The sequence below is a fragment of the Babjeviella inositovora genome (genome assembly GCF_001661335.1).
Source record: "Babjeviella inositovora NRRL Y-12698 unplaced genomic scaffold BABINscaffold_5, whole genome shotgun sequence".
Taxonomy (NCBI): Eukaryota; Fungi; Ascomycota; class Pichiomycetes; order Serinales; genus Babjeviella; species Babjeviella inositovora.
Genome location: NW_017566842.1, coordinates 800033 through 813677, shown reverse-complemented (window position 1 = coordinate 813677; position 13645 = coordinate 800033). Strand labels below are relative to the sequence as shown.

Below are 13645 nucleotides of genomic sequence, written 5' to 3'. Positions count from 1 at the left end.
GTGCTGCCGGTGACAAACATCGCAGGCTTGGGCTTGGCAAACTGGGCGGTCACCACCTGTGGCTTGATGCCCATGCGCCCCAAGAACGACCGATTGTTGTCAACCAAATAATTGTTCAAAGGCAACGGCTTGATCATTTGCGACACGGAGTAGAGCGAATTGGTCAGGGAAAAGGCCGGGTTGTGGAGGGTCTGCGATTCAGTCTTTTCGTAGGTCTCAGTGCTGCTGTTTCTCGAGGAATACTCCTCGCTGAATTGAAACGTGCCCAGACTGGAGACACTCGAGGAGCTAGACCTGGCATTTGTCCCGCCCTTTTTTGTCCCGACCTCCTCTTCTTCGTTTGCAAGCTGCACCTTTTTGACATCCTCCTCCACCTGTTTTGCATCATCGAACGCGTTCATCAAGTACGGCAACTCCTCAGTGATCGTGGTACGGTTTAATGTTGTGGAGGTTGTTAGCGAGGAAATGGAGTTACGGCGGCCAGTAGAATGGTAGCGGTACTTCTCAGAGTCCGGCGGAGAGCTCGACTTGGAGCTTGGCGGAATGTACTGTGAGTCTTCCAATTCAGAAAAGACCATATCTGAGGATCCCTCGCCAAAGCCCAAGGCACCCTCGTCATCCGAAATGGACACGGGTGTGGGCTGGATGTCATGATAGGTTTTGGCTGACGTAAGCGCGGTAGGCGAGGTGGCTCCTTGCTCTTTCTTATTCCGTCCCCTTGGTTTTTCATCCATTGTTTCGTTTCGTTTCTCGCCTTTTCTCTCCTTAGCCTTGCCCCTCGAGTTCTTCTTTTCTTTCTTTCTCCCGACAAGATCTTTTTCCCTGGGAATCGCCTCAAACATCTTTTCGACATCATTAATCACGGCAATACACTCGGTCGTCCCTGTCTGGTCGCCTGAGGAAACGGCGTTGTTCAATTGCTTCAACAATGACGCCACAAAAGACTTGTACGAGCGGATGGTGTTGGCGCTAACGTCATCATACGACCGACTAGCTTCGTCCTCGACACTCTCGGTCATGAGCCGTTCGAGTTGCGAGCCTATGTTGATCAATCGGGCCTTGGAGTACGTGATCGACACCTTTTCGTTCAACTCGCTCTTCAACTTGATATTACGAAGCGTGAGCTCCGTCAAGAGCGTGCCCGAGTCGCTGATATACTCTGACGGTGTGAACGTCTGGATCACCCTTGTGGCCATGTCTATCTCGCCCGAGATCTGGCTGAGAAGCTTGTGGATCTCCACACACGTCTGGGTGACCTTCGCGGCCACTTGCGTGTTGAAGTTCTTTACGGGCGACGCGGCGCTCTCAAAGTGCTGCTCGCTGTTGATTTCGAGTGACATGAACTGCCAGCTCCGTGTTTTCAACTCGATTTTCTCGAGGTCACGCAAAACTTGGAACGAGAGCGTGCAGTATCGCGACACCCGCTTTTCAGTGAGGGGGAACCCGCTGATGATGTGTATTAGCGCGTCCGTCTTACCTTTTTCTTTGTTCAAGTCTGGGTCCTTCGCCATGGATATAATGGGGTCCACCCAGCCAATCACTTCTGCCATTGGAAAGAAGTGTGTATAATGCTATGGAAACGTGCAGATACCAGGAATGGCCCTCTGAGGATCAAATGCTAAAACGTAGATAAGGATACTGGATGGCCTTAAGCGATAGCCGAGAATAAAATGGAAAGTCCGGGTATAAAATGGGGGGTATGGACTTAAAAGTGAGGCCAAGAAACGAATTCGGTGTCTATGGAGTGCAAATGGCAGCGCGACCAAAACAAAGCAAAAGGGGCTACTCCGGTGGGAAAATATAAACAAGGCGCTGATGCAAAGGTACGTGGAATATGCGTAGGATGGTAATAGCTTCTAGCCCGGAGAGGAAGCAATATATACGACTGGAAAGGCTAAAGAAGAGCCCTTCGCTAGAGACTCGTCTCAGACGTACGTATCTGGCGTTTGTGTGCGAAAGGGGAAAAGTTCGAGATTCACGGAAAAGAATCACGAGATTTGGCGGATGCAGGAGGAGACAAAGGGCACGTGAGAGGCACGTGAGACACATGTACAGGGGGGAGAACAGGGGTTGACAGGGTGGGGGTGAGAGGGGTACAGAGCTCGGGAGGTATCCCGAGAGTGTGAAAGGTCCACAATTACGGGAATTATGAGTGGAATGATTCAAAAATGGCAAGATACAAGTTTAAAAAACTCGCGCATAGTATATACGTTCCTGGAGCATACATCTTATGTGTGCTTGCGTATGCAAGGGTCCAACTGAGGGATCCCCCAAGGTGTACACCCAGAATTAGCAAACAGAGATAATGTCAAATAAATCCTTGACCTTCCTCACCATCGCATATGCTAATCCAGGCACCTGTTGTTACAGGTTCGTCTGCCTTTATACACTAACTGCTCTCCATTACCTTCTATTCATACACCAGTTATTAGCATATCTCATAACTATATACACGCGAAGGTAACCTAAAGACAGAGCCTCAATTTTGTGCTTCCCGCTTATTTTCCTCCTCAAGGATGCTGCGGAGGGCATGGCCCACGGCGTTCATATCTGTCAACAAACTGACGTGGCCTCGCTCACTGGGAACCTTTTCCACGATAGGAAAGCCCCTCCTTTCAGGCATCAACCACTTTTGGTGGATCACCCCGTCACCGTGGCCGTAGGCAAAGTCGTAGTAGTCGCCGTCTTTGATGCCTTGCAAGCCCGGAACACGCGAGTGACGCATCGAGGGGGTGGTGTTTCCGTACACTATGGCAAGAGGCGGATACTCGGCCGCCAAGTCTGGCTTGAAGTTCAACTCCTCGATAAACTTGGCCGTCCGCTTAAGCGTGCGTGTCAAGTAGTCATACGCCTCTGAGAACGAGATGGCATAGCTGCCCATGTCCTCGTCTTCGACTTGTGGGGGGTAGTTTTCGCTGGCAAAGTGGTTCGTGAAGGACGACAAGGTCCGCTTCATCGACACGGCGGAGAGCTTGGAGACCCCCGTCAGAGAGGACCCGGTGCTACCTTTCTCCAGTCCTTTCTTTTCTTCCGCCTCCTCCCTCAACTTTCGCTTTTTACACACCAACGGATTCAAATTGTACTCCACCCACACGTCCGGGTCAAAGTAGTTGAGGTCAAATCTCTCTCCGGTCTTTCTATCCTTAAACAACCGACCGTCCGTGGGCAAAAACACATAGCTGGAACGCATCATGAAGTTAACCTCTGGCGTGAGGATGTTGTTATTCACCAAAACCACGTCTCCAAAACGTATCGGCCCCAAGACGTTGGGACACTCGTACGGCACCCCGGCATAAACCACCCCGCGGAAGAGTTCCGGGTGCTGGTTCATGGCGTGGTGGGTGATTAAGCCGCCCATGGAGTGGGCAATCACCAATACTTTTTTCCCGTGTTTTTCGGTGATTGTGCGCAGAAACTCCGCCATCTTTGCAGAGTTGAGATCGCACGACAAGCGCCAATCGTAACCAAACTCGTAGATGCATCCACCGCTGCTGGCGCTCCGTTGCCGGATGCGGTTGATGAGCTTCTTGGAAATATCGATGGGGCCCACGTGGGTCAACATCCCATCCGCAACAATATCCCGGGAGGCCTTCAACTCATCCTCATCCGACGGCCCCAAGCACAAGTTGATTTTGCGAAAGTTCAAGCTGACCTTGAACGGGATCCAGAGGCGGCGTTTTGTTTTAACGTCACGGAGAATCGAGCCACGATAGCCGCCAAGAATGATTACGGGACCGTCGATGTGTTCAAACACGTTTTCATTGGTCAAGACCTCGTGCGACGGCTTTTTTCCGTTGATCAACTGCCTTAAGTTTTCGATATCGGGAGTCAAGGTTCGCTTGACCGCGCTGAATCGCGACGACTGCAACTTCTTCAAGTCTTTGAAGAGGAACTCTTCCTCCATGGTGTTAATCAGCTCCTGGCGCTCCAAGCGAAGCCGCAACTCATCCATACTGTAGCCCTCATCGGATTCCGGGTGGTTGGTGAAGGAGCCGAGGAATTTCCGCGGAAGGCTGAGCGGCAGAGCCAATGGGTTGGTGTTGCCAAACGGCAATGAGAAGGAAAAGACCTTGCGATCGGTGGCTACCTCATCGTCGGTTTTCATCGCATCGTGCGACGATTTGGGCTTCGGCTCGTTGGTGGTGTGTTTCACAGATGACCCCCCAATGATGGAGGAGGCGTAGTTGACCGTGAGCTTTGACTTGCGCCGCTCCGTCTTAATCGGCACGTACGGCGCCTCCGGGCCTGGCTCGGACGCAATACTCTCATCGTCTCCGTCAAGAGCCACTGAAGAAACATCTAGTGCATTCGGGTCATCAGAATCTTCGGGGGACCTGGGCAAGGGGTTGTCCATGGTGGACAAAGACGAGCTAGAGTGGTTTCGGAGAAGCTTCAAGGAGCGACGGGTGATGGAGCTGCGTCTGACGGGCGGCGCCTCTGCAGGATCCTCCGGGGAAAGCAACTTCTTGAGTTTATTCATCGGAAATGGACTTGGTCAGGGGCAGAGAGTTTAATGGATGTGTGGGGTTTGGTATGATAGATCTAGCAATGGTAAAAGATCAATCCGCGAAAAGTGGCCCTGCATGATCGGATGCCTCGGCTATTTGCCTTCCAGAATGCTTGTCGCGCATTTACGGATAGCCGCGGAAAGCGGGCGCTCGTTTCTACGTGACGTCATGCCAGGAGTTGGAGAAGGGGGAATACAGCAATATATTCAAATTAGCTGGTTCAGAGGAGGAGGCTAAACAATGTCATTGTCTGAGGTTAGGGCTAAGCCCACTAGGCTCGTCATTGAGTAGATTTGACTAGTATCACATGACCAATAATTGCGTATGCCATATTAAAATAACGTAGCAAACAACCCTCCTCAGTTTTTTTCTCCAATACCCTCAAACCGGTTCAAAAGCAATTATTTAATAAAATAGCCTGTCAAAGTTAGGACATGGTATAATCGTGATCTACCACGGTCTTGGAATATCTACCGACCCGTTAGCGCCAAAAGCCTCATCAATTTCCTCTTCTCACTATAGGGGAAGCTCTCTGGGGGTTTCACGTGACTATATGACTTTTCAGGCTTGGCGGTTCATATTTGGAACAACCGAGGAGACCATAATGCTACTGAGACATTTCTACAAATATCTTGGGATTCATACTCCATTTATTAGAATTGACTTTTTTTTTTTTTTTTTTTTCTCCGGATGTTATTGACCAGAAAGCTTTCAAATATGCGGAGGGTGGACCAAGATGCACCAACTAGCATCCTAGTAGTTAGCACATTTTTAACCAAGCATACTGCCTGAGACAGGCCAGGGCTAATAAGCAATCAGGTGTGATTTCTCGGGATTTTAGTCCCATTTCGATTTAGATCGAACCATTCGACGCTTAGAAGCTGCGCAGTTTAACCCTCCCACCAAATTGTAAGAGATGCCTCTCGAAGGAAATTTAGAACCCGGAAACGATACCACAGGGCATTTAAGACTGGCTAAGTGCCCTACTATATTGAAACCTTACACATTTTCTTTCTATTTAATAGCACCGACGAGCACTGAGGCCACGAGGATGGTCGCTATCGGGTACACAGAGATGGGAACTTCGACAAAAACGTGCTAGATGCAGTACCGGACATGAAGACTGCAGGAATGCATTAGCCGCGAGTCGGGGATCTTTTCTCGTTTTGGTACCTAACATGAAGAATGTCTATTCAACTAGTGTTTCAAGATTGAAACGTGCTTCTGCATCCTTACGGTATGCTGTCCTACGCTAACTCTCACCAGTGAGAGCTAATTAGTAAAGCTTTGACGCAGGCTCGACGTAGGCGCGGAACGGGCCTTATAGCAGATCGCACTTATAGTTGCGCCTCTACTGTTGGTTTGGAAGCCCAAGCGCTGGGTACGCCACCACTAGAATGTTAGAAGTCTACAGAAATCTATAGGCTATGAAACAAAACGAAGAGCATCGGACTGTTTGTAGCATGTGTCAAAATTCGCTATGAACAGTATGGATCCGGGATCAAGCTAAGCTTTTGTTGCTGCAGGTCATGCTGGCGATGACAAGGATAATGGTGCCGCCTCGTTTGATACGATCCATACTCCTACATCTAGTTTTCATCCGCTAGATCTCTTTCTGGCGCTGTTTGGGCCAACTCTCCCCGTTCAGCAAACACCTTACTTAAAGAGTCTTGTGCAATCTAAGAACATGTGTAGCCTTGCTGGTTGTTTCTTGATGGAACCGTACAAAAAGCACGCACCTGCAAACCTAGTGATTATTTACGCATCGGGAAACGAATCCAGTCGTTGGGATCCCGCCTTATAACGCCTGATATTTTGGCTGCTGCATCCAATTGGACAGTCACTTGAAATTATATCGCTCAGAATAAGCGAAACCTCTAATAGCCGTACAAGGGCGATGTACATGCACCATAAAGTTTGGCACGTGCGTAGGGATAAATGCACCCGCTTTGCATGCTTGCACCAGGATAGACGACGAGACATAATGAGAGGAAATAGTAGGCCGGGGTTCGGTCATTCACCTGGCACGCTAAAGCAGGTCTAGGTACTCCCGACGTACTCAATCTACTTTTGAAATACGGTATAAAAAGCGGCAAGCATCCACTCGGAATGTTGTTACATCCGATCAAGAAAGCGTATCCTCAAAATGAAATCAGCTTTTGCTAGCTTGGGATTAGCCCTTCAAATTTTGACGTTGGCGTCATCCATCAACGGTCTTCTGTTGGGTCCTCAGGTAACGTTATCCAACGGTGATACCATCACCGGTAACTACGAACTCCTCAGCAATCTTGAATCCTACTTAGGTATTCCATATGCCGCTCCACCCGTCGGGAATTTGAGATTCAAGCCACCCCAGCCGTACACCGGAAGCTTGAACGGTTTCAGTGCCCAGGCTTACGGTCCTTCATGTCCCCAAATGAACCCAGAGGCGGACTACACCAATACCTTGCCAAAAGTGGCGTTGGAATTGGTAATGCAAACCCCGTTATTCAATGCGATCATCCCTCAGTCCGAGGATTGCTTGTCCCTTAATGTGTACAGAAAGAGGGGCCTCTCTTCGACCGCCAAGTTGCCAGTAATGTTCTGGATTTTCGGCGGTGGGTTCGACCTCGGTGGTACCAACTACTACTTGCCGCAGCAGTTGATGGCGCAGGGGGCTCTCCAGGGCCAAGACTTCATCTATGTCTCAGTCAACTACAGAGTCGCCGCCTTCGGGTTCTTGCCAGGCAAGGAGATCAAGGCCGAAGGTAGTGGTAATTCTGGGTTGTTGGATCAAAGGCTTGCCTTGCAGTGGGTTGCCGACAACATTGCTTCGTTTGGCGGTGATCCAAGCAAGGTTACCATTTTTGGTGAATCGGCAGGTGCGATTTCTGTGGGTCACCAGATGGTTGCAAACTACGGTGACAACACTTACAAGGGCAAGCCATTGTTCAGAGCTGGTATCATGCAATCCGGGACTGTTGCCCCAATCCAGGATATCGATTCCAACTACGCCCAAGGTATCTTTGACTCTGTTGCTGGCTTCGCTGGATGTGGGAATGCCACGGATAAGCTACAGTGCTTGAGAAATCTCCTGTACACCCAGATGCAAGCTGCAAGCAACTCCGTTCCCGGTTTCCTTTCCTACCAATCCTTGCACATCTCTTACTTGCCAAGACCGGATGGTGGTTTCATTCCCTACCACCTGATGAAGATGCTTGCTGACGGACACTACGCGCGGATCCCATACATCATTGGAGACCAAAATGATGAAGGGAGTATTTTCTCTCTCCCTAACTTGAACGTGACCACTGATGCTGAAATGCAAGCCTTTATCCAGTATTCGTTCCCTAATATAACCAGTTCTGAGATGTCTCAGTTATTGACCTTATACCCGCATGACATTACACAGGGTTCTCCCTTTGGAACTGGTATACTCAATGCTTTGACGCCTCAGAACAAGAGAATGGCTGCTTTGATGGGAGACATCGTGTTCCAGGCTCCAAGAAGATTTATGTTAAATCGCACTCCGGACGTTACCAGCTACACCTACTTGTCTCAGCAATTACAAGGCCTCCCAATCCTCGGCACGTTCCACGCCAACGACCTTATCTGGCAATATTTTGTCACTGCATCTGGGTCCTTGATTTATCGAAATGCGTTTATTGCGTTTGCCAGTACCTTGAACCCTAACAGCGGTGGGTTGTTTACCTTGACCAACTGGCCGAAGTACCAGAACACCAACTCATTGGCCAACAACATGATGTATATTAATAGTTTGGGTATTTCCACCGGAAAGGATAACTACAGACAAGCGCAGATGAGCTTCCTCAACAATAACTATTTGGACATTTCCACTTAGAGGAATTTTATGTTTCAGTGCGTTGACATTGAAAGGGGATTAATGGTATAATAAAAGATTAGGCTAATGATTTTGTATGAGTAGATTTTCTGGAAATTCTCAGACTTGACTAGATATCCGCTTGGTGAGCTTCGGGCTTCGAAATTTTATTGCCCAGCCTTGTAAGTTGAGATGGAGCTCACCTGTTAAAGCACGATCTCCTGAAACTTGTTTACTCCGTCTGCTCAGTATGCTTACTCAATGTCTACTCAACATCTTTCCTCTATCTGGTCAAATCTAGTATGTAAGTGCACAGAAGATTCAGCAAATCTGCCTCGTCACTGGGCGCGGTTCCGTTTGGGTGCCCACCTGTTTCAGTACACGCTCCATTTCCGCAGGATCCTGGTCAGGCTCCGCCCACTCAAACCCATCACCTCCCTTCATCCAGTACTCCTTGAACATAGACTCAAGTTCGTCTTCCTGGAGCATCATTCGGCGGGTGCGCAATTGGTGGTGGATGTGTTTCCGCAACTTGTCAATCTTCGGGTCGGTAATCTCCAGACGACGCTGCTCCTCTTGCTGGTAACTCGAAACGTCCTCCTCAAGGATGATCCCCTGCTGCAACATCTGCTGGCTGAGGATATCCTGGAGCACCCAGTCACGGCCTAAGTGGAAATTCATCGGGTTTCGCTCCATAGTTTCTTCAAACGCAACCACAATCCGGTCCATCATCTTTAACTCGTTGTGGTGGTAGATGCGGTAGCTGATGGACGTACTGGATCGCCACCGGACCCTGTTTCCATTGAGGAGAAAGTTGGTGCGCATGTTGCTGATCATGAGGAAGGAAGCAGTGGCCGAGAGGTAAGCGATTGAGAGCATAAACATGTTGTAGTGGATCAAGAAGGTGGAGTCTACACCTGCCAAAAGGGAGCTTATCTCGATTATTCCATGGAAACCGGCATACCAGAGCCCCAACTTGGGGATCGTATGGCGGAGAAGCATACTCTCCCTAGCCAAAAGGTAGTACTTGTGATTGACAGTCTCATCAATCAACTTGAAGGCACTGTAGTAGTCGTTGTGCTTCTGGAGCAAGACCCGCAAAGCCGTAAACGCTAGCTTGGTTTCCATTTTCGCCCTAGAAAACGTGGGAATGTCGCGGAATACCAGAATAATCCGGTCGACCGCGGGTACTGGGTCGCCTGTGATGTATGCCTTTATGGGAGACTCTGCGGTTAGCCCTTCGTAGAAATCCACGTGGAAGCGGGCTAGAAACCGGCCCAATAGTTTCGTTTCCACGTCGCTACTCTTGTATTTTCCCTGGAAATCTAACAACTTCATGAGACTCGGCTGGTTGTCCTTAGATACAAATACCGGCCTGGAATTAAAGTTCTGCGACCTTTCCGTCTGTTTTTCTAGCTCACGGCACGCCTCAATCACCTGGATAAAGGTCTGGGGCGGGATTGGTACTTTGTGCATGCGGGGGTATCGTCTGTAGATCTCACTTATTCGCTTCTCAAGGGTGACGTAGTTGAAAGGATCCTGTAGAAGCGGGTTGGGAAGGGAGCTCTGCCGTACTCGTGGTGGGGTGTGCGACCCAGTCGAGACACTAGAGCTACGCAGAAGATGCAAGCGAGTGGCCCAGGAGGGCGAAGTGGTTCTACCAATCATCGCTCCGTGGCATAACGTGGGATTGGAAGATTTCTGTCGAGGGTCTTTCAAGCGTACGTTTGAAGATAAGGGCGTAGCCATATTGTATCTGCGTCGTAAAGACCCGTATAGGTTGCATGCAGGATGCAAATTGAGTTATAGTCACGTGACACAAATTCTGCTTCTCGTATCCTTCAGGCATTCACTGGTTGTGCCATATGGTTATAAGCGAGTTTGAAGAAGGACAGTCATTTATCCAAGTACCAAAACGTATACTACTTTGATAAATGGGTATTTTTATTGAATTCTTTACGGTACCAGAGAAAAAAAAGTGATAATTACCGATTGTCCTCCTTTCGATAGTCGTGCACCTACCCATATCGAAACCCTCCCGATCTTCAAGCCACCACCAGTGATCAAAACAGCCACCATCTCAACTACTCCTGGCTCTCTCCTCGACCTATTTCGCACACCAATATGGCTCCCAAACCAGCGAAGAAACACTCCTTAGACGTTCCTCACCTCACGGCACTCGAGCTTCCGTTGAAGGTGCGTAACGTGGACAAGGCGACTGGCTTGCTCGGCGGTCAGCAACGGATCGCGAAGGCAATCCAAAACCCAAAAATGAACCCGTTGGAGCTCCGGTTGCGATCGGCAAAGGACCCATACCACCACCCACTCACAGGTCTGGTAAATACGCAGAAACAAAAGATCTTGCTCAAAGTGTCTATCCCCAAGGCACAGCTTACGACGGAGAACAAGGCGGCATTGGCGGGGCTCCGGATCTCCGAGGTTTTGGGCAACATCCAGAATCCACACACAGTAAAGATTGAGCCGATTGCGATAATTGACCGCAACTTTCAGTTTCGCGAAATGGCGGACTTCCAGTACATTACGCGAAACGACGCGCTCACGCAACAAGTGAAAGAGACGGTTTTTGCCGGCGATTTGGTGAAAATCAAGGAGTTTACACAGGAAATCTTCAACTCCACACACGACCCGCATGAAAACTACACCAACAAGAACATCAGCTTGCCCCCGCCGTGCCGCTTCTCACACACCAATGTGCCGCACAACTACCAGTACAAGAAAAACCCGGCGATTCAGGTGGTCAACGACCAGGGCAAGTTGAAACTCGTGTCAAAAACGCGCCGGATCAAACTCTACACATTAATTGTGAATATCCTGGGCCCTACGCCGCAGACGCCGCACCCGGAGTTGGTGAAGAAGTACCGCCAGCTCGTGGAGATGAGAACTGATCCGTCCGCGGGGGATGACAAGCTGCACGCAAAGAGTCTCCAGACGTTGGAGTGCATCGAGCTCTTGCGTGACTTGTTTGAGCAGAAGCCGGTGTGGATCAGACGCCAGTTGAACGCGGTGGTGCCCGAGAAGATGCGCTCGGTGTTGAAGTACGCGTTACCACACTTGAGCTACATTATGCGCAAGGGCCCCTGGAGACAGACCTATATCAAGTTCGGGGTCGATCCGCGGGTGGACCCGGCGTTCTGGAAGTACCAGTCCGAGAGTTTCCGGTTGCTTGGGTTTTTCCACAAAATTGCCGTCACCAGCCGGTCCCAGGCTGGGGGAGAAGCCGGGGAAACAGACCCAAAGGAGGCCGAAAAGGTGGTGCAGAACACCCTAGACACAAGCTACGAGTCCGACGATTGGTCGAAGTCTAAGTTGGTTCCGCTCCCAACGTATGCGCACGCGGTGATTCCTGAGGACTTGGTGTTTACGGGCGAAAAGTTGCCTGCCACATTGACTTTCCAAATCGGGGATGTGTTGGATCCGATGGTCCGGGCCCAGCTTCTCACCAATCCAGGCGCTCCCACCTTGGCCCTCAAGCCAAAGATGTTGTCTCTGACGTGCCATTTGGCGGCTGATGGTTGGATCGACTGCCACGCCATGGACATTGTAAGAAAGATCATACGGTACAAATTGAAGCGGATGTTGTACGACTTGCCAATTGAGGAGAAGGTGTTGAGCTCCATTTTGGCCACAAAGGCTGGGGAGGGCCATGACGATGACGACGAAGAGGGCGACATGGACGAGGAGGTTGTCGAGGAGGAGGACGAGGAGGACGAGGAAGAGGACGAGGACGAGCAAGAGAGCTTACAGAAGGTGATTCCGGGGGTGGATGAGGACGAGGAGGCGGACGAGGCACCGATTGCCAACGTCTTTGAGGAGACCGGTACTAAGGAAGAGGATGACGAAGATTTTAATGAGCAGGATATCATGACACGGTTGAAGAAGGTCAACCCCGAGGCCGCGCAAAAGTTGGCGCAGCTTGCCGGGTTGTTGAAGCACGAGGATCTCATGTAGTGCTGGATTACAATGGGTTTTAAAATATACTAATGGTTGAGAAGTTGTAATTTTATCACATATTTAAAGAGTACCGGGTTTTACTGGTGGGTAGGGAATTTGGTTAAGGAATTGGATACGTATTACATGTAGTTTTTTACACCCATAGTTCCAAAGTGTACGTAGGAGCCCCATGAATATTCTTTAGTTCACCTTACACCCTAGCCTTATGTCAAAAATCTACACATAAGTTCGTTTTTTTTCTTCGGCCTAAATTGCAACACGTTATAAATCCAAATCGCCAGGGTTAGAAGTGTTACAAGGATTGTACATGTACCAGGAAAGCTTATAACCGCATATGCGAGAATGCTTTCCAGTTGCGGTTGGCCGAAATCTCGAGACAAAGATCGCGCGTACTATGTCGACACGTCACAATATTCCCTGACTGGAAATATCCCAATGATCTACAGCGTTCGTGCGCTCTTCCCTCGCATGTAAAATAGGAGAAGCTACCGAACTCTGTAATGTCTGCATCCCCACACCACGCGAATCTCTATGTGCGTGGGAAGAAAATATCTTCCCGGTAAAACCAGATATATCCTGCATCAAACGTAGGCTCAAAGTTTACTAAGATTTATGGCTTTAACGGCCAGAGATCCTCCAGCGAGCACGATCGGCAGAGGGGTGATTGAGCCCGGTGGAATCTGGATACGTGCATAAACCTATGCTGCACACGGAGCGTTATTTCTATCACATATATCGTGCCGGTAGTACCAAAGCGACCACTTTTTTCGTACCTCGGGCCATGCAGTGAAAGAAATTCATGGCCAATAATTCAACCGATAGCCTTTTAGGTGGGATACCAGAGAACAGTAAAGCGGTGTATTCAAGGAAATAAGGGCAACAGACGCCTTTTGCCCGCTATCAAGCAGAGGGGTTTGACCTGCGATAGATCTAAGTTGGTCTTTCTTCCTGGCCAGCCAGGCCTCAATCGAGGGCCTTTCTATACCAGGGGACACAATGGGGAACGTGACTTGAATCGCGTAGAGACAAGGTCAAGCTCTTGGGCGTATCTGAACCTTATCGTATACTTTACTATTTGGGGTAAACGTGTAATATACGCGTGTCTTAACGTATAGTCAGTATTAATTACCGGAATAGGCAAAACAGTAAGTGCAGGTTGCGGACCGGGTGCAAGGGACTTACCGTTGCACGTCCCGTGACGTACGCAATCGTGTAAGCAGCCAGTTAGCCAATCGTACGATTATGGGCTGAGATGGAGCAGGTGCCCCGTCTAGAAATGGTTTCCAGCGAGCCAGGACGCCTTAAGGTCATATTTGACGTTGAATGGATAGGAGCTGAGTTCAAA

General features: G+C 49.5%; 6 protein-coding genes across 6 annotated transcripts; 2 read left to right on the top strand and 4 right to left on the bottom strand.

Annotated features, from left to right (window-relative positions):
* Positions 1-38: 38 nt before the first annotated feature.
* On the bottom strand, positions 39-1526 carry BABINDRAFT_16602 (uncharacterized protein; the record flags this gene model as incomplete). Its single annotated transcript, XM_019130386.1, has 3 exons — positions 39-231; positions 295-590; positions 810-1526. Coding segments are annotated over 3 exons (1206 nt in total), but the record flags the coding sequence as incomplete, so codon positions are not given.
* Positions 1527-1666: 140 nt separating this feature from the next.
* BABINDRAFT_133334 (uncharacterized protein) lies at positions 1667-2177 on the bottom strand. Its single transcript, XM_019127072.1, has one exon. The coding sequence runs from the start codon at positions 2047-2049 to the stop codon at positions 1783-1785; it is 267 nt and encodes an 88-aa protein (XP_018985744.1). The 5' UTR covers positions 2050-2177; the 3' UTR covers positions 1667-1782.
* Positions 2178-2479: 302 nt separating this feature from the next.
* On the bottom strand, positions 2480-4480 carry BABINDRAFT_171316 (uncharacterized protein; the record flags this gene model as incomplete). The annotated part of the gene is made up of 3 exons (XM_019130808.1): positions 2480-2550; positions 2581-4216; positions 4307-4480. The coding sequence occupies 3 exons, from the start codon at positions 4478-4480 to the stop codon at positions 2480-2482; spliced, it is 1881 nt and encodes a 626-aa protein (XP_018985743.1).
* A 2002-nt stretch (positions 4481-6482) lies between these two features.
* BABINDRAFT_161359 (uncharacterized protein) lies at positions 6483-8422 on the top strand. The gene has a single exon (XM_019128764.1). It carries the CDS (start codon positions 6655-6657, stop codon positions 8347-8349), a length of 1695 nt encoding a protein of 564 aa, XP_018985742.1. The 5' UTR covers positions 6483-6654; the 3' UTR covers positions 8350-8422.
* Positions 8423-8499: 77 nt separating this feature from the next.
* BABINDRAFT_183370 (uncharacterized protein) lies at positions 8500-10077 on the bottom strand (the record flags this gene model as incomplete). The annotated part of the gene is made up of 1 exon (XM_019131185.1): positions 8500-10077. The coding sequence occupies one exon, from the start codon at positions 10075-10077 to the stop codon at positions 8650-8652; it is 1428 nt and encodes a 475-aa protein (XP_018985741.1). The 3' UTR covers positions 8500-8649.
* A 230-nt stretch (positions 10078-10307) lies between these two features.
* On the top strand, positions 10308-12437 carry BABINDRAFT_13262 (transcription factor TFIIIC subunit). Its single transcript, XM_019127063.1, has one exon. The coding sequence runs from the start codon at positions 10453-10455 to the stop codon at positions 12295-12297; it is 1845 nt and encodes a 614-aa protein (XP_018985740.1). The 5' UTR covers positions 10308-10452; the 3' UTR covers positions 12298-12437.
* Positions 12438-13645: the final 1208 nt, after the last annotated feature.